Raw genomic sequence first — 22,534 nt, 5'->3', positions numbered from 1 at the left:
TTCCTGTTCATTTCTCCTGATCTCCAGATTAATTGTTACCACGTCCCTCTCGATCTTTTTTTCCACCGTAGCCCCTCCGCTACTGTGCACACCAGGATCTACAAAGGAGGGGCACAGACCGCACATACACAATTCCCTGCAGTGCACGTTTCACTATACTTGGACTGCGTCAGCACTGAGAACAGAAATCAGTCCTGTCGCTGATATTATAGATTACGCCTTTATTTCTGAGAATACAGGCCAGCACCTCCCGTTCGTCTTTTTGTCGGTTGTATTGTCCTCTGGCTGGTATCCATCATACGCGATGCACCTGCAGCCAACGTCACAGCGAACAGTGAAAGGTAGCTTGAGCGAGTGGCTGCCTCTTTTGCAGCTCCATTGTTGTACCACCCTCAGATGCTGCCACCGAAGTTTGACCTTAGTTGCAGGCGGAGCTACGGGCAAAGGTCATCTTTTGCTAGCGCGGCGTCGCAATCGACGGATCGCAGTGCTGTGTTCTCAGTCTCTTAGCTACATTAAGTATGCCGCAGTTCCCTGCGTTCTCTGTTGGCACGAAATAAACTGGCGTATTAATCTTAACTTTTTGTGTTACGCGTGGTGGAGGCCATGAAAGACGAACCTAACTGGCTAAAGCGTGGCCTTTAAATCCAATCGAGCAACGTCTTGCGCAAGACGTTCCTATCCAGGCTTCTTGCGAGGGGGAAAAAAAGAGCACCTATAGAGGCCGAACCTAACATAATCTGCTCAATGTGGAAACATGTATGCGTAGATGTCCTCGTTGAAACCATTGTTAATGTTAAAAAAATATAAAATATTCAACTATCCTTTTGTCAGAAGAAATTTTCTTCCCTCGTGTTCTTGTTACTTCCTATATATTTCGCAAATTTTTACCTACCGTTCGCGGGAAACGAGACACTCGGTAGACTATATAACACATGTTCTAATTATAGTGCACGTGCACAGAGGTTGCTTTTTCTTTAATATGGCGAGCCTTAGAATATATGTGCGCCTCTCTTAGCCAGCTGCCAGCTGGAAAATATGCCTCCTGAAAACGCTTCAGAATTATAACCAAGCTAAGTTCAAGCCGTGTGTGGGAAGCATGGGCATACTTTATCACACGTAGCACACAACCGTTCATTCCGCCGGACAATAACAGGCGGAAGCCTCAGTTAAACAGCTGTGCCGTATGGGAAAGAGAGAGAAAATAAATTTAAAAATGATCCTCAGCGCTACGTTAGCGGGCACATGACATTTGTATAGCGCGCGCGCGAAACACTTGTTGGTAGTCTCACGAGTTGATGAATTGGCGGCAGCGGCGGCGGTAACTTCTGGCAGGGCGCACAGAATTGTGTTTTAGTTGAAATAGCACTTAATCTGGGCTGCTGATCATGCAAGTCGCGCAAGATAACGTATGTTGCGAGTGGCGCTTTTCTACTTCAAAGTGAGTCATTTTAATTTCCTTATTTACCAGCGTATACTGCGCGGAATATACATGTTTAATGCTGAAATTTCACGTGATGCGAATTGTCTATGCGTGCGGACTATACATGATTTAGTTTTTTAAAATCTGCTGCCAAAGCCGGAGAAGCCATGCGTAAGAGTGAAAACAGCGCGAAAGAAGCCCGAAGGCGAAACGAAGAAGGTACAGGAAAGAGCGCTGAACTGGCAACTGAATTTTATTGAGCGAAACTCGGACAGTATATAGGAAGGCAGTGGCAAAGACAATCAGGTGCAGTCAACATCACATGGTGTAAATAGCCATAAAAGAAACTTAACAGGGTGAACAAGCTAAAAGTCAACTGAATCAAACAAGGGATGATAACAAAAAGAGATAAACTTGATAACTATGAACACTGAAAGTAACAAGGTGTAAAGAGCCATAAAAACGGATAAAACATCAATAGCGGGTAACAAGGATAAAACCGATAAAAACTGACGAAATGAAATTGTGAAATGAATAAAAACTGGCTGAATATGACATCGTAGAGCTAAAAAAAAATTGCACAGACCTTAACAATAAAACGATGAAACCGAAAATACTGAAAGATTGAAACACACATAGTCAGCAATAAAAACTTAGCAATGTAGTTCTAAAAAGGCAAGTTCACTCCCGTACAATGATTCTGACGCGTCACTGACACATTCCAAGCCCTTTCTTTTTATAAAGAAGGCTTCCTTTAACTCCCGGGCTGCGCTGTCTCTACTTCTATCTAGAACGACCGTTTCGCGTAAACGAGGCATGCATTTGCATTCTTTGCAATGAAGCGCGAGATTAGAGCCAGTGCCTTTTTCAAGTGAACGCTCGTGTTCCCTTAAACGTTCGTTCAAGCACCTTCCGGTTTGTCCAATATAAACTTTGTCGCAAGTAAGTGGAGTCTGGTAGATCACCCCTTCCCTACACCTGACGAACATGTTGGCGTGCTTTACGCCACAGGTTTGCTCACTTGGTTTTTCGTTATTAATCCTATTACACAACGTAGCTAGCTTGCAAGGGGCAGAAAAGACTATTGGAATCTTATATTTATTGGCGACGTTTTTCAAATTATGTGCTACACGGTGGGAATACGGGACTACGGCTGGTCTCACCCTCCTATTGCTTTCCTGAGTAACATTTTTCTTCGTGCCTTTAACTTTCTGAAGCAAAGCTTCAGTCACTGCCGATATCACTGAATGCGGAAAACCTGCCTGTAGTAACCGTGCAGCCATGCATGCCTGCCAAAAAAAAAAAAAAAAAACCTAACAGCAACTGCGAAACTTTCCAATGCAAAATAACATTACAAAATTAGCTCCGCTATGCCATGCGTTTCATTATGCAGGCAAGCGCTGTTGGCAGTACATAGAGTAGATGTTAGTGGATCTGTTATCCCAAGCTCAAAACCTCGTTGAATGACACCTCAGTCGTCGTAGACCTTTTTGAAGAACGGCTGCGATCAAGGTGAGTGGTCGAGCGTGCGCAACGACTAAAGTCGAGCCGAGCAGCGGTGAAAGAATTTCACGTAGACGAAAAAACTGAGCGGGTGTGAGCTGCTTCCCTGAAAACCCAAAGAAAATCTGAATTTATTCCTTGAAACAACTCTGAAAACCTCAAATCTGATTTTCCGCCGCAATTCATCCCTGTTGTGTATACACGGAATGCGTACTGTCTAAACAAACGCTTTTTATTTCTGCCGAAATTTGCCACTGCAGGCTGTACACCAGGTGCAGACTATATTGATACGTGGCGGCTAGAAGCAGCAATAGAAACAGCAGAGGTAATCTGCTATGCAAGGGACCGACGGCTTGGAGTAGTCTCACAGCACACAAGCTCGCACTTCAGCGTCGTCTTCGTAACAAAACCACTTCGTCGTCCTCCCAGCGTCCGTAGCATGACCCCCCCTCGCGGCAAAAGCACCGTCCCGGTGCGCACTACACAGGCCAGCTAGACGGCGAGTTGTAAGGTTTGAGGCGGGACACATGGACGATGTCGGTGCGGGGTGCAGCGGCCGGGGATGGCGGATGTAGCGGGGTGATCTCGTAAGTCACCGCGGTCACCGGACGTACGACCCGATAAGGGCCTGTATATCGGGGAAGCAGTTTTTCACAAAGGCCCACACGGCGGGAAGGGACCCAGAGTAAAACAAGAGAGCCAGAAGAGTACGTGACTTCACGACGGCGACAGTCATGACGTCGTTTCTGATTGACTTGGGAGGCTGACAGCCGCTGGCGGGCGACAAGACGGGCAGCGTCGGCGCGAGCGATGGCGTCCCGAGCGTAAGGACTCGTGGAGGCGGTGGCGGGCAGCACACTGTCGAAGGGCAGCAAAGGATCGCGGCCAAAGAGAAGATAAAAAGGGGAGAAACCGGCTGTATCGTGACGCGTAGAATTGTAGGCGAATGTAACAAATGGGAGGCTAATATCCCAGTCGCGGTGATGGTTGGAGACGTACATGGAAATCATGTTGGTGAGGGTACGGTTCAGACGTTCAGTGAGCCCGTTCGTCTGCGGATGGTAGGCCGTGGCGAAATGATGACGGACGGAGCAGAAGCGGAGCAGTTCGGCGACCACTTTGGAAAGAAAGCAGCGGCCGCGATCGGTGAGCAGGTGACGGGGAGCACCGTGGTGGAGTATGACGTCGTGCAGGAGAAAGTCAGCGACATCAGTTGCGCAGCTGGTTGGGATCGCTCGCGTAATAGCGTAGCGCGTGGAGTAGTCCGTCGCGACCGCGATCCATTTGTTTCCCATAGCAGACACCGGAAAAGGGCCGAGCAGGTCGAGGCCGACACGGGAAAACGGGTCTTCGGGGATGGGAATCGGCTGAAGGTGTCCGGGAGGGAGAACCGAGGGCGTCTTCCGTCGTTGGCACAGCTCGCAAGCGGCCACATAACGGCGGACAGAACGGTATAGACCAGGCCAAAAGAAGCGGCGGCGCACGCTGTCGTAGGTGCGGGAGACTCCAAGATGACCGGCCGTGGGAACGTCATGAAGCTGCTCAAGGACGCTGCGGCGCAGGTGTTGCGGGACCACGAGCAAGAGGTCAGCGCCGTCAGGCCGCATATTGCGCCGGTAGAGGACGTTCTCATGGAGCACAAACGGGGCGAGGGACGCATCACAGCGGTTGGCAGTGAGGCGGTCGATGAGGGAACGTAGCGAAGAATCCAAGCGCTGTTCTTGCGCAATGTTGCGGAAGGCCGAGATGAATAAGACGCAGGCGTCAGCCTCGCATTCGTTGGAGGAAGGCGCATCGACAGGGTAACGGGACAAGCAATCCGCGTCCTGGTGCAAGCGGCCGGACTTGTGGACGACACAAAATGTGTACTCTTGAAGGCGAAGAGCCCAGCGCCCCAGCCGGCCTGTAGGGTCTTTGAGCGAAGAAAGCCAGCATAAGGCGTGGTGATCCGTGATAACAGAGAAAGGGTGCCCAAACAAGTAAGGGCGGAATTTTGCAATAGCCCAAACCAGGGCGAGGCATTCCCGCTCAGTGATAGAAGAGTTGCGCTCTGACACAGAAAGGAGACGGCTGGCGTACGCAATAACGCGAAGCTTGTTGCGTTGCCGCTGAGCAAGTAGGGCACCAATGCCATGGCCGCTCGCATCGGTCCGAAGTTCCGTAGGGGCTGAAGGATCAAAGTGAGCCAACATAGGTGGAGCAGTGAGGGCATTGATAAGGGCTCTGAAGGCGTCAGCTTGGGGGGGTCCGCAAGTGAACGGGATGTCCTTCTTGAGGAGCGTGGTAAGAGGTCGGGCGATTTGCGCAAAGTTCTGGATGAACCGGCGGAAATAGGAACATAGGCCAAGAAAGCTGCGCACATCACCGGAGGAGCGCGGAGTAGGAAATGAACGCACGGCGCGGACCTTGTCGGGGTCGGGTTGGATCCCAGCAGAATCGACCAAGTGGCCAAGACCTTGAGCTGTCGGCGGCCGAAGGTACATTTCTTCGAGTTCAGCTGAAGACCAGCGCGGCGGAAGACGGCAAGGATGGCTGAAAGGCGATGAAGATGGCTTTGGAATGTGGACGAAAAAACAATCACGTCATCTAAGTAGCAGAGGCATGTCGTCCACTTAAAACCGCGCAGGAGGGAGTCCATCATGCGCTCGAAGGTGGCAGGGGCATTGCACAGGCCAAAAGGCATGACTTTAAACTGGTACAGGCCATCCGGAGTGACATAGGCGGTTTTCTCCCGATCCCGTTCATCGACAGCGATCTGCCAGTACCCTGAGCGAAGATCGATGGAGGAAAAGTAACTGGCACCGTGCAAGCAGTCGACAGCGTCGTCAATTCGGGGCAAAGGGTAGACGTCTTTCTTTGTGACGGCATTCAGATGGCGGTAATCGACGCAGAATCGCCAAGTTTGATCTTTCTTTTTAACAAGCACGACAGGGGACGCCCAAGGACTACTCGAAGGCTCGATGATGTTGCGGGCCAGCATCTTGTCCACTTCTGCCTGAATAACACGGCACTCTGCGAGGGAGACCCTATAGGGCCGTCTGTGAATAGGGCGGTCCTCGCCGGCGTCAATGTGGTGGGCGACAACAGAGGTTTGACCCAAGGGACGGTCCCCAAAGTCAAAAATATCACTGTAGGAGGACAAGAGGCTGTGAAGAGCTGTAGAATCAGCAGAGGGTAGATCGGCCGCTATCATCCGGGAAATAGAATCCTCACTGGACGGCTGCGATGTAGGGACATTGGATACGGCAGTCGTTGGGTCAGGAGCCAGGACAGAGACTGTGCAATCGGTCAATGGGGACAGATCAGCAAGTGAAATGCCGGTCGGAAGTACTTGAGGGGACAGGCTGAAGTTGAGGACAGAGAGGCAGGTGCAGTTGTTGGTGATGTGGACAATGGTGTGGGGAAAGAGGACGTTACGATTCAGAATCACAGCGGTGATAGGGCAGGCGACGTAGTCTCCATCAGGGACGGGAGCAGAAGGCGACATAGGGATGTAGACAGCAGCTTGTGGCGGGAGACGAGCAAACTCGGTTGATTGAAGGCGAGGTGAGCTGGTGGAGTCGTCATTGCACAGGGGCAGATCCAATCGGAGAAGGCCTGAGGAACAGTCAATAAGAGCTGAATGGGCGGTTAAAAAGTCAAGGCCAAGGATTATGTCCTGAGGGCACCTGGTCAGGACGGTGAACAGAACGGGTATATGACGTCCGGCAATGCTGACTCTCGCAGTGCACATTCCAATGACGGCAGCGGGGCTGCCATCGGCGACGCGAACCGTGGACATGGCGGCAGGCGTTAAAACTTTCTTCAGACGGCGGCGCAAAGAAGAGCTCAGGACAGACACTTGGGCACCAGTATCAATGAGGGCAAGGACCGGGACACCATCCACGAGAACATTCAAGAGATTACGTTGGGCAGCGGGGGTCAAGAGAGGATTTTCAGGCCGGGTCAATGATGCAGCGTCACCTCCGGGGGCTGCATCGGCTAGTTTTCCGAGAAGTGGCGGGAGGTCGAAGGAGAAGGGCTGCGGCGTGTGGTAGGAGAACGGGAGCGGCGGCCTAATGGGGAAGGTGAGCGGCTGGACCCACGAGCGTGCGGTGCGGGCTCGTCACGGAGCGGATCGGGACGTGGGGTGAAGCGGCGCGGGCCGTAGTCGTTGCGGCGGTCGACGAAGGAGTAGGGGCGAGGTGGCGGAGACCAACGGCTGCGGCAGTGACGGGAGATGTGTCCGACGCGAGAGCAGGTAAAACAGATCGGCCTGTCATCAGAGGTACGCCATTCGGCAGGATTGCGATATCGGTACCGAGGCGAGAAGCTGCGACTGTAAGTGGCAGCTGCGATCACTGGAGGGTCCGGGCTGGCATGAGCGTTGTCCACGACGCGAGAAGGGACGGCCATGTTCGCAACCTCCTGTCGAACGACGGCTTGGATGAGGGCCAAGGTGTTGTCCGGCAGTGGCAAGGAAGAAACAGCGGGCGTCATCGCCTCCAGTTCGCGGCGCACGATACGGGTTAAGTTAGCCGGGTCGGAAGGCTGCCGCAATGATGGCAGATCTTCACAGGAGGAGCTAGCAGCAGTGTTGGGCAGCCGGTCAAAACGGGGAGAAATGCGCCGGTGTTTGGCTTGCTCGAAACGCCGGCACACCTCAAGAACAGAGGCGACCGTGGAAGTCTTTGCATAGAAGCAGGTTAAAGGCATCGTCGGCAATGCCTTTCAGTATGTGGCCAACTCGATCTGCCTCGGACATGTCTTTATCCACTTTACGGCACAAGGCGAGGACGTCTTGTATGTACGCTATGTATGGCTCGGACGAAGTTTGGCCGCGTGACGCGAGGGCCTTCTTGGCGGCGAGTTGGCGACCGATGGGTTTTCCGAAGAGGTCGCGGAGCTTCTGTTTACAGATGTCCCATGAGGTCAAGTCCTCTTCGTTGGTTTCGAACCACACTCTCGCGGTGCCGGTCAGATAAAATATGACATTAGCGAGCATCAGCGTTGGATCCCACCTGTTGTGCGTGCTGACGCGTTCGTAAAGGGCCAGCCAGTCGTCCACATCAACGTCGTCGGTACCGCAGAACGTGCCCGGTTCGCGGTGGTGGGCGACGACGACCGCTGGCGGTGTTGACGGAGAGGGAGATGGCTCGGACTCATTAGACATGGTGGCGAGACGGCGGCCACGGCGGAGAGCCAGCTTGAGGTCGGGGATCGAATTTAGCAACCTCCACCAAATGATACGTGGCGGCTAGAAGCAGCAATAGAAACAGCAGAGGTAATCTGCTATGCAAGGGACCGACGGCTTGGAGTAGTCTCACAACAGCACACAAGCTCGCACTTCAGCGTCGTCTTCGTAACAAAACCACTTCGTCGTCCTCCCAGCGTCCGTAGCAATATTGTTCAAAATACGGTATTTTCTTCTTATGTCTTGTACTATTTAGGTGCATGGAATTTTCCTTCTGAGGCATAAGCCTCCTGCTGTTGAAACAGTGTTGATTTATTAAGGGCAACAGAAGTGTCCTGACTTGCCGCGTTGGTTATGGTGTTCGGCTGCTTAGTACGGCGTCGCTGTTTGTATACCGGGCCGCGTATTCGCCAACTGCAGCCTGTACAGCCACAAGGGTTGAAACCACGGTGAATTGACCACGGTGACTGAACATTGTCACAACGGCTTACCTAAACGGGATAATAAATCCTCTTAAACGGCGTTATACGCCACTAAGCATCACGATTTGCGACCTAAAAGGGAAAAAATGGGAAAAAAATGAAATTAAAAAAACAATAAAATTAGAGTACAGAGAGCGGAGTCGAACGGCCGACCTTCCATACGCAACACGTGCCTCTAATCCACTGCGCCATAGCGGCGATGTCAAGCCGTCGTTCTGAATGAATATTTATAACCAGCCTTAATGTGGCTGCTACCTGCCGGTGGGCGGCGCTGTCATCGCTGGCTGTACCGGCTGCATTTGGCGAACACGCTACCGGGCCCTCGGCGGGCTCATTTTGATGAGGGTGGAACGGAGAGAACTGCCGAATACTGCAATTTCGGGGGCTGTTGAAGAGGTTGATGTGGTTGAAAGTAAAGCTGAGGCCTCCTATACGACATGGCTCATTAGTCATAGTTTTGTTCTGTCACGAACAACCTCATAAACCGAGTTTCGCAATCATCTTGAGTACTGCCAGAGTCGCTCCTAAGCCATCAAGATCGCGAGGAGTGCGTGCGATAAAAACAAGAAAATGTGAGAAAAACTTGTGAAGGCCGTAACCGCTTGCTTCTCTACTCCCGAATACATGGAACGTGAAATATTGAAAAAAAGAAGATTAGTGAAAAAGGTTACTTGTGGCAGTTTACCTTGTCTATCGAGTAATGATTCTTTGAAAATAAATTTTGCAGCTTGCGGTGATTTTACGCGAGAAGGGTGTGGTTTCGGACGAGTCGATGTGCGGTCAAAACAGCGACGAGAACGCAGAGCACAGAGCGCTGTAGCAATACGCGCGCTAGCGTATATGGCCTGCTCGTAGTTAACCGTAGAAATTGCGACTCTGAACCGTTAGTCGTGAACTGCGTGGTAGTTAGCGAGGATACTGACAGTAGGGATATTACAGAGACAGCAAAAATTGCCAGACTGGGCGACGCGCGCATGTGTAATGGTAAATAAGTGGAGCACGTTGTTCAGTGCTAAGCGCAGTGATGCCTGCCTTACCAGAAATCTAGAAACGTCGTGTGTCTACAAGATATAGCAATGGACACCGCCAGCCTGCAAATGTCATACCTCCTTTTTCCGTTTATGCGACGTGTGAATAAGATTACGATAGTGTGGTCAATTTGTTTCTGTATTTGCTCTCGTGCAGTAGCCAGTGAAGCTGATCTGCTGGCGTCGCCAAGGGTTCGAAGCTCAGTCGAGGCAACATTTATTTTATTTCTGCATGGGCTGTTGCGGTTAGACCTCGTGAAATAGAGCATTCGCACTGAAACTGGAGTGCTTACATCGGGCTTTGTTGAGTTCGTATCGTGGATGCACATTCATATGATCGTGTGTAGCTCGTTATTTCTTTAAATGATGTATTTTGGCCCGCCAGGCTGCGCTGACTGCCATTAATGCACAACAGGTGGTGCCGCTCAAACGCTCTAGACAGGTATGTGGAAATCTGTACGTCTTCAGTTGAGCCTAAGCTCGCTGAAATTGGAAGGCGTCACTATTTCTCGACAGATGTGTCGACTGACTCCGGCTGGTGCGCTGGCGCTCTGTCGAAATGAAGTCATGTCGCGAATTCGTTCTTTGCGTCTGGTTTTAACTTAATGTTGTTCGCAAGCAGGGGTGAACAGTGGCGAAGAGGCAACTGCCTCTGAGAAAGCAATTGTTGGATAGAGAGGTTTCCGACTTAAGCGTGCCAGGGCACAAGGACAATAACTACACGCATGGGGGAAGTCTAAGCTTAGGGAGCTCCATTTTGCGTACAGATATTGCGTTTGTGCATAGCAGACGACTCACCAAAAGCGGCAGTGATCTTCCATTCAACCTTAAAAGTAGGCGGGATGCCATGCTAGCTAAACTACTTAGGAAAACAAATGGCTTAACGAGGACAGTACGAATCTACGTATATGGTAGCAAATATACTGAGAAACGTTTATTAAACGGCTAGTATTTCGTAGCGTACTAAGTACGCGACTGAGTTTTGTTCAAGTAAGATTGTGGCAGCAATTGGTTGGCGGAATTTTAAAATGGTCTTTGAGCTGAGTAGAGTAGGCTATTGAGAACTGCGAACCGCTCGAGCAAAATCTGCGATAGATAATCAGAAGTACAGGCGCGGACAGAAGTAAACGGAGCACGGAAATGTCTTGGAATATTTTTCACGCGTCACCTAATTGAAATTTCCAGCAGTGGTGTGCGCATGCTGGTAGCGGAGGTTGGTGGGCTTTCTTGTAGACAGACAACGCTTCTTCATTGCCGATGGAGAAAGCGTGATTGCACTTCGAACGCAATAGCGTGCTCCGCTTACTTATGGCCGCGCCTGTACGCTTGTCGGTCGTTCTATGTCTCTTGCAATGGTGAAGGCAATTGTTCGCACCCTTTATTTTTCCTTCTCGGTAAGAATTTCATTTTCCCCTTTGACATTTGATCAGTTATTGTACTGCTGACGTAAAAAAATCAAGAAATAAATGCGAGCTTTAATTTTACTCCTGTTATGCATTCTTTGTTTTTCGCATTAGCTTGGTGTCGATCGATGCGCTGTGCGACTGCTCAGTAAAGCAGCTTTACAGCTTTTTGCCTTACAGCACTCATTACGCGCCAGGCGATCAAAATGACAAAAATAAAATTGCGCTGAAGTTAGCGAACGCTGTTGCTGTGGTGCTACCTTTCTTTTGCAATTGCCTAAGACCCATAGAGCAAAGCTTAAAGGTGCACTGAAGAGGAATCTGAACTCGCCTTTTTGCCGCGGGGATTCGTTCTACACGTTCCGAGCATTCTTAGAAACGTCGACTTATTGCCCTGTGTGGCCGATTTCTCTAATTAAATCGAATTAACGTCCGGCTCTCGCCTTTATTTTTGAATTCTCCCTCGTATGGTGGGCGGAGTCCACCAACGCATGGAGTGCCTTTCAGCCAGCTCCGTGGAGGCTCTGCTTTCGCTTTATGTTGTTTTTTAGGTTTCCGTGAATAAATAGTTTCATTCGCAGATAATATAGCCGCAAAATAAGGCCGCAGAAATAAAAATACGCGCGGACTATTTGCTTCTGTGGGTTTTCATTTCATTTCATTTATTTTTCCCTTAAAGGCCCGAGGGCATTATATTACTCCGCCGATGGCAGAGCGGCAAGCCGCCACGGGACTGGGTGAAAGGCACTCCGCGTTGGTCGACTCCGCCCACCGTACGAGGGAGAATTAAAAAAAAAAGCGGGAATCGGACATTAATTCGATTTAATTAGGGAAATCGGACACACAGAGCAATAAATCTAAGTTTCTAAGAATGCTCAGAACGTGTAGATTGAGTTCCCGCGGCAAAAAGACGAGTTCAGATTCCTCTTCAGTGCACCTTTAAGATTTACAGACTTTGTTGCAACGTCACCGACCACAGCAATCGCAACGGGCGGCAGCAGGCCACGTGCCTGGCGCCGGTCAGGTGACCGGTTAATGACGGCCTGTGTTATGAATCCACCAGGCAGGGCTCTGTATATCAGCTTCTTCTGGGAAAAAGTTTCCCCACTGCGAGCTGACGAGCTGCACATGAAAGCTTATAATAGGCAAGGGCGGCCACATCCTCAGAATGCACGGATCTCTCCTTTGCCTCTTCGCAAACGATGCGCGCTGCATTGAAAGGCTCCTCTTGGAAAGCTGCATCATGCTTATTTAAAATATCATAATTTCATACCATCGTTAGAAGACGCCACAAAGCAAGTGCGGCAAACAAACAGTACAAAGATTCGCGGTATTATTGCCTTCTCAAAGAAGCATCGACTCGAAACTTTAAAACAAATGAGTAGAAAGAAATAAAACGTACGGTGCTCAATAAACACCGATAGTTGAGACACGGTGCCCTTTAGCGTTCATAATAGGGCTTTAGACGGACGACATGGAGAACTTCTGGTCGTACGCGGCGTCTCTGGAATGCAGTCATTTTTTCAGTTACGACTTCATTGTATAGATTGCCTAGCCGCCGAAGAACCTTGTGCGGGACGAAATAGCGGGGCCAAAGCTCTTCACTGAAACCGCGGCAGTGAATGGGCATACAAACACAGACGCGGCGCCCTGGCTTGAATTTTGCGTTGCGTCTTCGTAGGTTCTAGCGTCTGGCGTCGGTCCGTTGCTGGTCTTAGATCCGTAATCGGACAAGTATTCGGGCTTCTTCTGCGCGTTGAAGGTAGGCAGCAACATCGACGTTATGTTCTTCGGTAACGTTGGAGAGCATGGAATCAAGAGTGGTCGTGGCCTCCCTGCTATGGACGAGCCTAAAAGGCGTCATCTCCGGCATCGCGGTGTTGTAGGCGAAGCGACGTAAAGAAAGACGATTCCCCAGGTCTTGTGTTCGCCATCGAAATACATGGCAAGCATATCGGCGGTGGTTTTGTTCAGGCGCTCGGTCAGTCCATTGGTCTGCGGGTGGTATGCAGTTGTCCTCCGTTGGCTGGTTTGGCTGCAACGCAAGAAGGCTTGCGTCAGTTCCGCCGTTAATGCTGTTCCTCTGTTTGCCATGAGCAAAGCGGGGGCGTCTTGCCGCAGAAGAATGCACTCCACGAAAAATTTAGCGACTTCTGCTGTTGTTTCATTCGGTAGGACTTTTGTCTCGGCGTAGCGGGCGAGGTAGTCATTCGTTATGATGACACACTTATTTGCAGACGTTGACATCGGGAAAGGGCCAAGCAGGTCCATGCCGATATGCTCAAAGGGCATAGAGGGTGTTTAATGTTGTTCAGAAAGCCTGCTGGCCGGGTGGGAGGACTCTTTCCTTGCTGACAATCTCGCTAAGTTTTCACATAGTGTGCGACGCCTGCAGACGGTCGGGGCAGGTAATACTTGTCTTGAATACGACGGCGGGTGCGAGAAAACCAGAGATGTCCAGCTGTCGGCTCGTCGTGTGGAACCTGTACGACTTCTTAGTGGAGACTTGCAGGTACAAGATTGAAGTAGGCTGCTTTATTCGAGGTAGGCTGTTTTGTTGTTCTTCATGAGAATATCATTCTGTACACAGAGCGAAGAGTATCCTCGCTTGAACGAGGCAGGGATCGAAAAGCTTGCCTTCCAAGTGCTCCATGAGGCGGTTTAGGTCGGCGTCCGAGCGTTGCTGCTGTGCAAAAGAGCTGGAGCTGATGGGTCTTAGGAAGGCGTCTTCGTCTACGTCCAGCAGCGTACACCCGCAGGGGCTTGGTGACAGGCACTCGGCCTCAGAGTGTTTGCGTCCTGACTTGTAAATGACGGTGCCGTCAAGTGAAGGCGCAGGTTGTATTGAGTGAGGAGAGTTCCTTAAAACTTGCAAGCCAGCACAGTGCGTGGTGACTGCTGACCACATTGAACGGCTGTCCGTACAGGTAGGGGCGGAACTTCGACCTACCCCGGAAGATGGCAGGACACTCCTCAATTTTCGAGTAGTTAGCCTCGGCCTTAGATAGGGAACGGCTAGTGTATACGATTACTTTCTCCAGTCCATAGGTTAACGAGGACGGCGGCTAGGTGCACACTGCTTGAGCCAGTATAAATTTCAGTCTCGGCGTTTTAATCAAAGTGCGCGAGGACTGTAAATGACGCTGATCTGCTTTGAAGGCTTCCGCTTGCGGCGCTTCCCATTTAAACGGCACGTACGTCTGCCTTTGTCAGTTGGGTGAAAGGCTCGGTGATACGCGAAAAGTTCGTGACAAATCGTCGGTAATGTGCGCACAGTCCCAGGAATATGCGCACAGTACGAAGAATCTGCCCACAGCTTTCTTATCGGCCGACGGTGGAAACAGTGCGACAGCAGCTGTTGTATCCTGTGGGTGTGGGAGCGCACACTCCTTGCTAACGATGAGGCCTAGAAACAGCAGCTCTTCATAGGCGAAGTGGCACTTCCCTGCTTTCAAAATTGGGCCGGACGACTTGATTACGTGAAGTTCTGTTTGAAGCCTTTTTAGCTGCTCTTCAAAGTTCGAGGCGAAGACAACTATGTCATCTAAATATATCAGACAATTCTGCCACTTCACGCCTGCCAGCACTGTATCCCTTTCTCGCTTGAACGTTGCTCGAGCGGAACAGAGACCAAATGGAATCACCTCGAACTCGAAGATGCCATCTGGAGCGATGAATGCGGTCTTCTCGCGATCTGTTTCATCGAACTCAATTTGCCAGTAGAGGTCCATCGATGAGAACTACTTGGCGTTGCAGAGCCGGTCCAGTGTTTCGTCGATGTGGTAGAGGCGTAGACGACCTTGTTTGTCATGCTATTCAAGCGGCTGTAATGGACACAGAATCGAAGCGCGTGTCTTTCCTTTCACTAGAAGAGCCGGTGCCGCCCTGAGGCTCTTCGATGGCTGGATGACGTCCTTGCGAAGCATTTATTCCACTTGGTCCCGGATGGCTCGTCGTTCTTATGGCGACATAAGGTAGGGGCTTTGGCGGAGAGGTCTGGCGTTTGATGCCACGTGTGTGCTCGGTAGGGAAGACACAAGGTTAGGCCGTGAGATTTTTTAGGTCTAACACATTAACAGGGAAGGTGATAACTGTGTTAGCGAGACGTCACTTGCCTTGTCCAAAAAAGAAGATATGTACATCAAATCCGTTTGCCACATTTTTGACTAGTTTGTGCTTGTTCTAACCCGGTGTGCGCATGCGCCACTGAAGTGCATTTATGTACCTTTCACAGTATATCCTCAGCTGATGTTTAGCGCTTGTCCTGTCTGCTTCTATGTCCGCGACCTAGCTGCATGCGCCATTCTCTTAATTAATGATGACGTACCAACTAGCCGAGCTTTCCGCCTTGATGGCATAGGTCTGGCGTGCTTATCGGTTACAATGCGATGCTTGGCAATCAGCGTTTATCGGACGTTCGGCGATGACGAGAAGCACTCGTTGTAGTTTCGAAGCAGAATGAGGATCTGGTGTTGTCTGTTTCCGGGCAGGGCTGGGTTTATGTCGAATACGTTCTTGTGATCTTCATTAGGTGGGTGTTCGGGGGCTAGATCGGAGAGAGGTGTCGGAATGTCGGATAGTTTGTAGAAGAAAGCAATCGTCGTTCTTCGCTGAAGTTCTTCAGCAGCACTTCACCTAGGCCTTTGCGGAAATATGCAATGCATCTTTCGAGGCTGATTCCTCGCTCTAGAAGCAGCTCCGTGTTCTCCTCTATGAGATTCCATGTTCTTGGCTGCCGTGACACCTACGGTGGACCATGATGCTTGATCCGGGTGGGACGCTCACTTGTTCACCCAGGACACTCAAGGCAGCATGCGACTCCATTGTAGTTGTCGAAGGAGTGGCTTCGCCCCGTTGAAAGCGTGATGAGCTTGGATTGTAGTTTGATTATCGCTGATGTTCATTTTGAAACTCCATGCTCAATATGACATTGCGGGGAAATTGCTGTAAAAGTACGAAGGTCGTATGATAGGTATCTCCGTTGACAGTCAAAAGCGGTGTACATCATTCTGCGGTGGGAATTTGTGGGCCGTCCCAGGCGGTCGTGATTTTCCTCAGCTGCGCAAAACCGAAAAACCGAATCATTCAAAACCGAATCATCAGCTCCTCTTTCGACTAGAGCGGTAACTCTTCGGCATGTCGAACAGCACTTCCAAGTCGGATGCCCCTAGCTCTTGGTTGCCCGTCTTCCTTAGCGTCGGGTAACAGCTTCGTCGGGTATGAGAATCGTGGGTAGGGCATGCCGTCGAATCTTTTCTGGGTGGTGGCGTCGTTTTATAGGCGGTTCGCGCGTGATCGAGGATGTCATTATAGGCGGCGTCGGCGTTTCGGACGCGGTGTCTTCATGCGGCGTAGTCGTTGGAGGATGTTCGCGTTTCTCCTGTGAGGAACCTCACCTCCAGAGGTTGCTGACTTTATTTTCCCCTACGTGGGCTACGAGGCCTTCCTCTTACCGCGGCTGCGCAGCTGCGGCGCGGCGACACAAAATGCGAGACTGACGGTGATGATGAGCGCAAAAGGCGGTTCGGATCAATTTCCTGTCGACGCAGTTAATTGTCGATTTCTTGCGGACGTCGGCCGAAGCTTGGTCGTGGCGCATCACCGGGAAAGCCACGAAGTACGATACGAGCACTGAGGAAGAATATGGATGGCTTTACCGCAATGGAAGCACAGCGGGCGATTGTCGGTAGTCCTACAGGTGTCGCATTTCCTGGGGTTTGAGCGTAATTCATAGGTTTGGCGGGCGGGGGCAGGTTAGCGAACTTAGGTTGTGTCTTTGGGGCTGAGGATTGCGTACTGCAGCGGCGTAGGTCAAGCTTGGAGCTTCAGCTGGAGGTGTCGATGAGAGGGAGCTAAGCGCATGCTGCACTTCTTCGCGGACGATTTCTTCAAGGGTCGCTACTTGAGGCTGTTTGGAAGATGGTAACAGGCGACGCAGCTCTTCCGTACAATTTCGCGGATGACAACCCGCACGTTGGCTCTGAATGCAGCGCCGTCCCAGAGGGTTGTTTAGGTCACTTGGAGCTGTCGAGGGTAATGGCGGGCTCGTGCTTCCGAGGTTTTCTCAATGGTGGCTGCATCGCTGGTAAATTACGTGACGGTCTTCGGTGGATAGCTGGTCAGACCACAGAAAAGTGCCTTTTTAGCACCACGCATTAAAAGCTCGGCCTTCTTCTTTTGTGTGATGTCAGGATTGACACGTTGAAAAAGGCGCTCTTCTATGTACACGGTCGCTGTCTCATTCGGGTGCTCGATGCGTGATTGTAGAAGCAGGTGAGCTCTTTCTTTCCTGACGATGCTTCTGAATGCCCTCGGGAACTCTCGCTTGAATGATGCCCACGTCGCCAGACAGGCTTTGTGGTTTTTTTACCAAATTCTGGCTAATCCTTCCAGGGCGAAGGAAACGTGGCTAACTTAGAGTTGGGGATAAGAGTTAATGGAGAATACCTGAGTAATTTGCGATGCGCTGATGACATTGCCTTGCTAAGCCACTCAGGACAAGAACTACAAAGCATGATCAATGAAGTTAGACAGGCAGAGCAGAACGATGGGGCTAAAAATTAACATGCAGAAAACCAAAGTAATGTTCAACAACCTAGCAAGGGAAGAGCAGTTCGCAGTTGGTAGCGAGGTGCTGGAAGTAGTAAGAGAATATGTCTACTTAGGGCAGGTAGTGACCGCAGATCCGGATCATGAGAGAGAAATAACTAGAAGAATAAGAATGAGGTGGAACGCATATGGCAGGCTCTCTCAGATCATGAATGGCAGTTTGCCAATATCCCTCAAGAGAAAGGTATACAACAGCTGTATCATACCGGTACTCACCTATGGGGCAGAAACGTGGAGGCTAACAAAGAGGGTTCAGCTTAAGTTAAGAACAACGCAGCGAACTATGGAAAGAAAAATGATAGGTGTAACGTTAAGAGATCGGAAGTGGGTGGAGTGGGTGAGAGAAGAAACGCGGGTTAATGATATCCTTGTTGAAATAAAGAGGAAGAAATGGGCTTGGGCAGGGCATGTAATGCGAAGGCAAGATAACCACTGGTCCTTAAGGGTAACGGAGTGGATTCCAAAAGAAGGCAAACGTAGTAGGGGGCGGCAGAAAGTTAGGTGAGTGGATGAGATTAAGAAGTTTGTGGGGATACAGTGGCCGCAAATGGCAAAGGACAGGGTTAATTGGAGAGATATGGGAGAGGCCTTTGCCCTGCAGTGGGTGTAGTCAGGCTGATGATGATGATGATAATGTTGCGCAGTTATTTTACGGCAAACGTCTGCTCCAGTGAGAAATTCGTACGTCATGAGCATTGTCCTCGTCAAAGCGCATACTTTATTTGAAAGCTAAATGCTAGAGCACATTGTAATGTGAGCTATTAAGACAGTAGCGGAAAATTCTGAATGGTTAGATGCAAATACTGCTCGAAAAATAACGGTGGCCGGAGTCCTGCGGCTGCTCGATGCACGTTTGCAAACTGTCGCGCCACTGGCGGCCAGCGCTGACCATATATGAAATTGCGGGAGGCGTTTCGGGACTACAGAGAGGCGCAGTAAGAGCCCAACTACATTTCTCAAAGCCAGACTCTGTAGCCTGGAGATTTTTTAACCCGATAGTGCTAAGGCCCCGTTACCCAGAAAATCTGGCATCAGCGTTGTGAGCGAAAATGCATGAGCATGATGATTCTGGCAGGTGGGCCCAGAGAGTAACCTAGGAAGCAGTTGAGCCACCTAGGTCAGGAGACCTTGCGATGTCGTCACAACCAGCCCACCAGACAGTGACCAAACTGCCCACCATGGCAGATGGTAGTTAAATTAATTATTGGTCGCTCGGAGGGAGCAATCTGGGCCGCACAAGGCCCAACGCTGGGAGCACCTGCCACTCGCAGGTATCTATGAATATAAAGTAGGGCATGACAATCTGCATATGTGGGAATTAAACCATTACGCTATCGCGTCGTACCCTTGATTGTCCCCTCAAGTTTCTGCACTGACGTACCCTGTACATACCAGACGCGATAAAAACTGCACTTGAATGGGTTTGACCAATCGTCGTCCGATACCGTGTATCAAGTAGCCATGCGCCTTCACACCACTTCGAGCCCTATTTTTAGGGGAAAAAGGCGCTGCATTTTTCTCTGGTATTACCTGCTCCTGCTTATATACGCGTGCTCAAAATCTGCACTCTGACGCCAAGAAAAAAATAAAAACTTCCCCTCCTATTGCCATCACACTCAAATGCCGGAAGTATGACCGCAGTATCGGACAGAGATGTTTGTTGTCCGAATAAGTTTATATGAAGACTATCGTTGCGGCGCTCTATCCCAGACCACATTCCATCATCGATGTCCTCGGGCCTCCTTTGCACTGTCGAAAATTTTCTCTTCTTATCCAGCTATGGTCTTGCCAATGCAACACTTCTTGAAACTTGTGAGCGCCGTATCCACAAGAAATAACTTCCACGCTTCTATGATCCATCAGTGAAAAAGTGCGTCAGTGAAGACTCAGTGGTTATGGCGCTCGGCTGCTGACCCGAAAGACGCCGGTACGTTCCTGGCCGCGGCGGTCGAATTTCGATGCAGGCGAATTTCTAGAGGCCTGTGTGCTTTGCGATGTCGGTGCAGGTTAAAGGACCCCAGGTGGTCGAAATTTCCGAAGCTCTTCACTAAGGCGAACCTCATAACCTGAGTCGCTTTAGGACGTTAAACCCCCTTAAACCGAACCGAATACTGGGATTTAGAACACGCGGCAGAATGATGTGCATTTTCTAGTAGCGTGTAATGCTTGCTTTGCATTTAAGTAGCGGGCCGCATCTAGGCGAGGTGACATTCGGTAGTCGCAGGCCACCTCCATCATCGTAAGAAAAAAAGGCTCGGACAGAGACATAGAACGGCCGAGACGTGCAAGCACACAACCTACTCCACTCACATACACGCTCCTATTACAACATCACAGGCTATACCGTAGAACACCATCTCACGCGAAACTAACGCGTGAAGAAGTCCCTTAATGGCGCGTGCTCCGAGATACCCTTTCAATTCTAGCAAGTACCTAGACCGATATGCCCCTCCTGCAGACGACGCATTTGTTACTCCCCATGGTAATACTCTTAACACCCCAGCCAAGCACCCGTATACCCAACACCTCCCCTGCCAGTGGGAAGCCGCTCTTTCCAGCACAGACCTGTACGAAAGCGAAGGTTTATCAACCGGAAAAGCAGCATTGCAGCAGCAAATGGCACCCCGGCCTAGGGACTACATCCAATGGAGGCCAAATAATAAAAACTAAATACCGTTTTTCTACTACTACTAGCTCACCTCACATAACTGAAAAGGGAGCAGCTCTAGCGGATTCCACGCTGCAAGGACAGAGAGACAGACACGAGAACCGCTGCTGCAACCCAGCCGCCAGCTGCAGGATTTCATAGGGGGATGGTCCCTGACCTGGGGATATTCTGTTTGCTTTCTGGTGTTCATGCTAGCGGCTTAACTGGAAAAACATTACGCAGCTGCTGACATCCAGCGAAGGTCTGTGGTCTCAGCCAAACCTGCCTATATATAAGATAGAGTAACTTAAAATTTTTCATAAAGGCTCAAGAAGTGCATCTGTAGCGCTGCGTCTTATTTTGAGCGTTAAACTGCAGGAGAATATTATGTGAAAAAAGTTTTTGCACTGCGCGGATATTCCAACTAATTGCACCGAAGCGCCTAGAAGAGACGTTTCAGTAAATTTGTTGTGGATCCCTGCTGTGTTTACTCTACATATTTCTTTTTTCAGCGTCCTTAGAGCAGGTATGCGATGCATTGCATTTGTGCTTCTGTTTCTACCACGAGCGCACTTCGTCAAACCGCCGCCTCACATTGTGTTCATCCTAGCAGATGATCTGGTGAGTAGAAAGCTGACAGCCAACGCTGCAGGTTTCAGATTTTTATCGGTCCAGTAGAATTTCTGGCACGCGTTTTAATGCATTGCTGTACATTTTTCCTTTCGATATAAACCTACTACCCGACCATCATGACAGACTGCTTTATGTAGTCAGAGAATTTATTGACGAGACTGGTAGATTCGAATTTCATACCACATATGTAATTCACACTGAGGGTTATTTGAAGATCTTGGCTATGTACCTATCATCGACTCTCCTTTCATTTCATTTTATTACCTTAAAGGCCCCTTAAAAGGGGTGTTACATAAGGGGTGGCAAGAGTAAAAGCACAAATTCACAATGACAGGAAAGTTTCTACGTTATCAGTGAAAAGACTTGGGCAAGTGATTATGGCAACGTTGTTTGGAAGGCCGTTCCAGTCTGCGGCTGCACGAGGAAAGAAGGAATTAGAAAAAGTGACGGTGCGTGATCGTGGACGGGCAACTTGTAGGCGATGGCTGGTGCGGTGAGATATGCGTGCGGGTGGAAGAATATAAGGTGCGGTGTGCATAGGGCTGTGGAAGAATTTGTGAAATAAAGACATGCTGGCAATGCGACGGCGGAGCGATAAGGTTGATAATCCGGATGCTGTTTTTAAGGACGAAACACTGATGTCGTAAGAGTAGGATGAATGAATGAAACGAGCAGCGCGATTCTGAACAGATTCGAGGGCATTGATGAGATATGCTTGATGAGGATTCCAGATGGGCGACACAAATTCTAGTTTGGACCTGACTAATGACTTGTAAGCTAATAACTTGACATGATGGGGAGCATGATGAAGATGGCGCTTTAGGAAACCTAATGTCTTGTTTGCTGACGATATTATATTAGTAACATGCAGGCTCCAAGAAAGATCGCTAGAAATAGTTACGCCTAGATACTTGTATGATTGAACTAGTTGTACGGGAACTTCAGATATTACGTAAGAGAAGGTTAAAGGATTCTCTGTCGTGTACGTGTGCCTCTTTTTTGGCTGGTTGTACCCTTTTGAGCATGCATTACCTGCAGGCCCACTAGTCAGCCTAGCGAACAAGACTAATATCGATAACGCCCTTTTTTCCCCCTAGATAATCTCTCGTGCTGATAGAATATTGTTGCCTGCAATTATTTTGATTCCATGGAAGTCACATTGCAACCGCATAGGATAGAGTCTTAAGTAGCCTCGTATTGCTCAGCGTACGTTGAAGTCCGGAGAAACGTGACACGTAAGGGCTATGCTTGGAAGTGCCAAGAGAATTAAGAGTGAATTGTCGCGCTTTAACGTTGCAGTTTCAGCACGTTTATTGGGATAATGAGGATAACTTCATGCAATTTTGTTGGTTTTGTAAAAAAAAAATCGATCCTTGACCCTTTTTGGCTGCTTTGATGCTTGTCCGGCCCCAAAAGACGCATTCATTGCCGAGAAAATTGAATTTTCAAATCGAAAACCTTTCCCTAAACCTTATTGGTTTAGACTCCTGACGTGAATTCGGAGAAATCCGACCATTTCTAAGTTAATGCCGCCATGACGCCTGGCCTCAGATATTCGCTCCTCAAGCTGTGTTGACGTCATCGCAGGTCGGTTGCGAAAAGTGCTGGTGGTGTCTGCATCAGCGATTGCTTT

At 49.9% G+C, this 22,534-nt stretch overlaps 1 protein-coding gene across 4 annotated transcripts in view; it reads left to right on the top strand.

Moving 5' to 3' along the window:
• Positions 1–1,302: 1,302 nt before the first annotated feature.
• LOC149343674 (arylsulfatase B-like) overlaps positions 1,303–22,534 on the top strand; it is a 40,874-nt gene continuing 19,642 nt past the window's right edge. For 2 of the 4 annotated variants that reach the window (XM_089545993.1, XM_089545992.1), the window contains exons 1-2: positions 1,303–1,441; positions 20,781–20,889. In XM_089545993.1, coding sequence (XP_089402119.1) covers positions 1,389–1,441; positions 20,781–20,889 — 162 coding nt within the window. In that variant the 5' untranslated portion in view covers positions 1,303–1,388. The remainder of the gene's footprint in view (positions 1,442–20,780; positions 20,890–22,534) is intronic. The other 2 variants (XM_089545994.1, XM_089545995.1) reach the window with 2 other exon arrangements.

This window comes from Amblyomma mixtum, chromosome 5, assembly GCF_055824585.1.
Source record: "Amblyomma mixtum isolate Tamu chromosome 5, ASM5582458v1, whole genome shotgun sequence".
Lineage (NCBI taxonomy): Eukaryota > Metazoa > Arthropoda > Arachnida > Ixodida > Ixodidae > Amblyomma > Amblyomma mixtum.
Note: the sequence above shows the minus strand (reverse complement) of the source record. Positions and strands in the feature narration are given on the sequence as shown.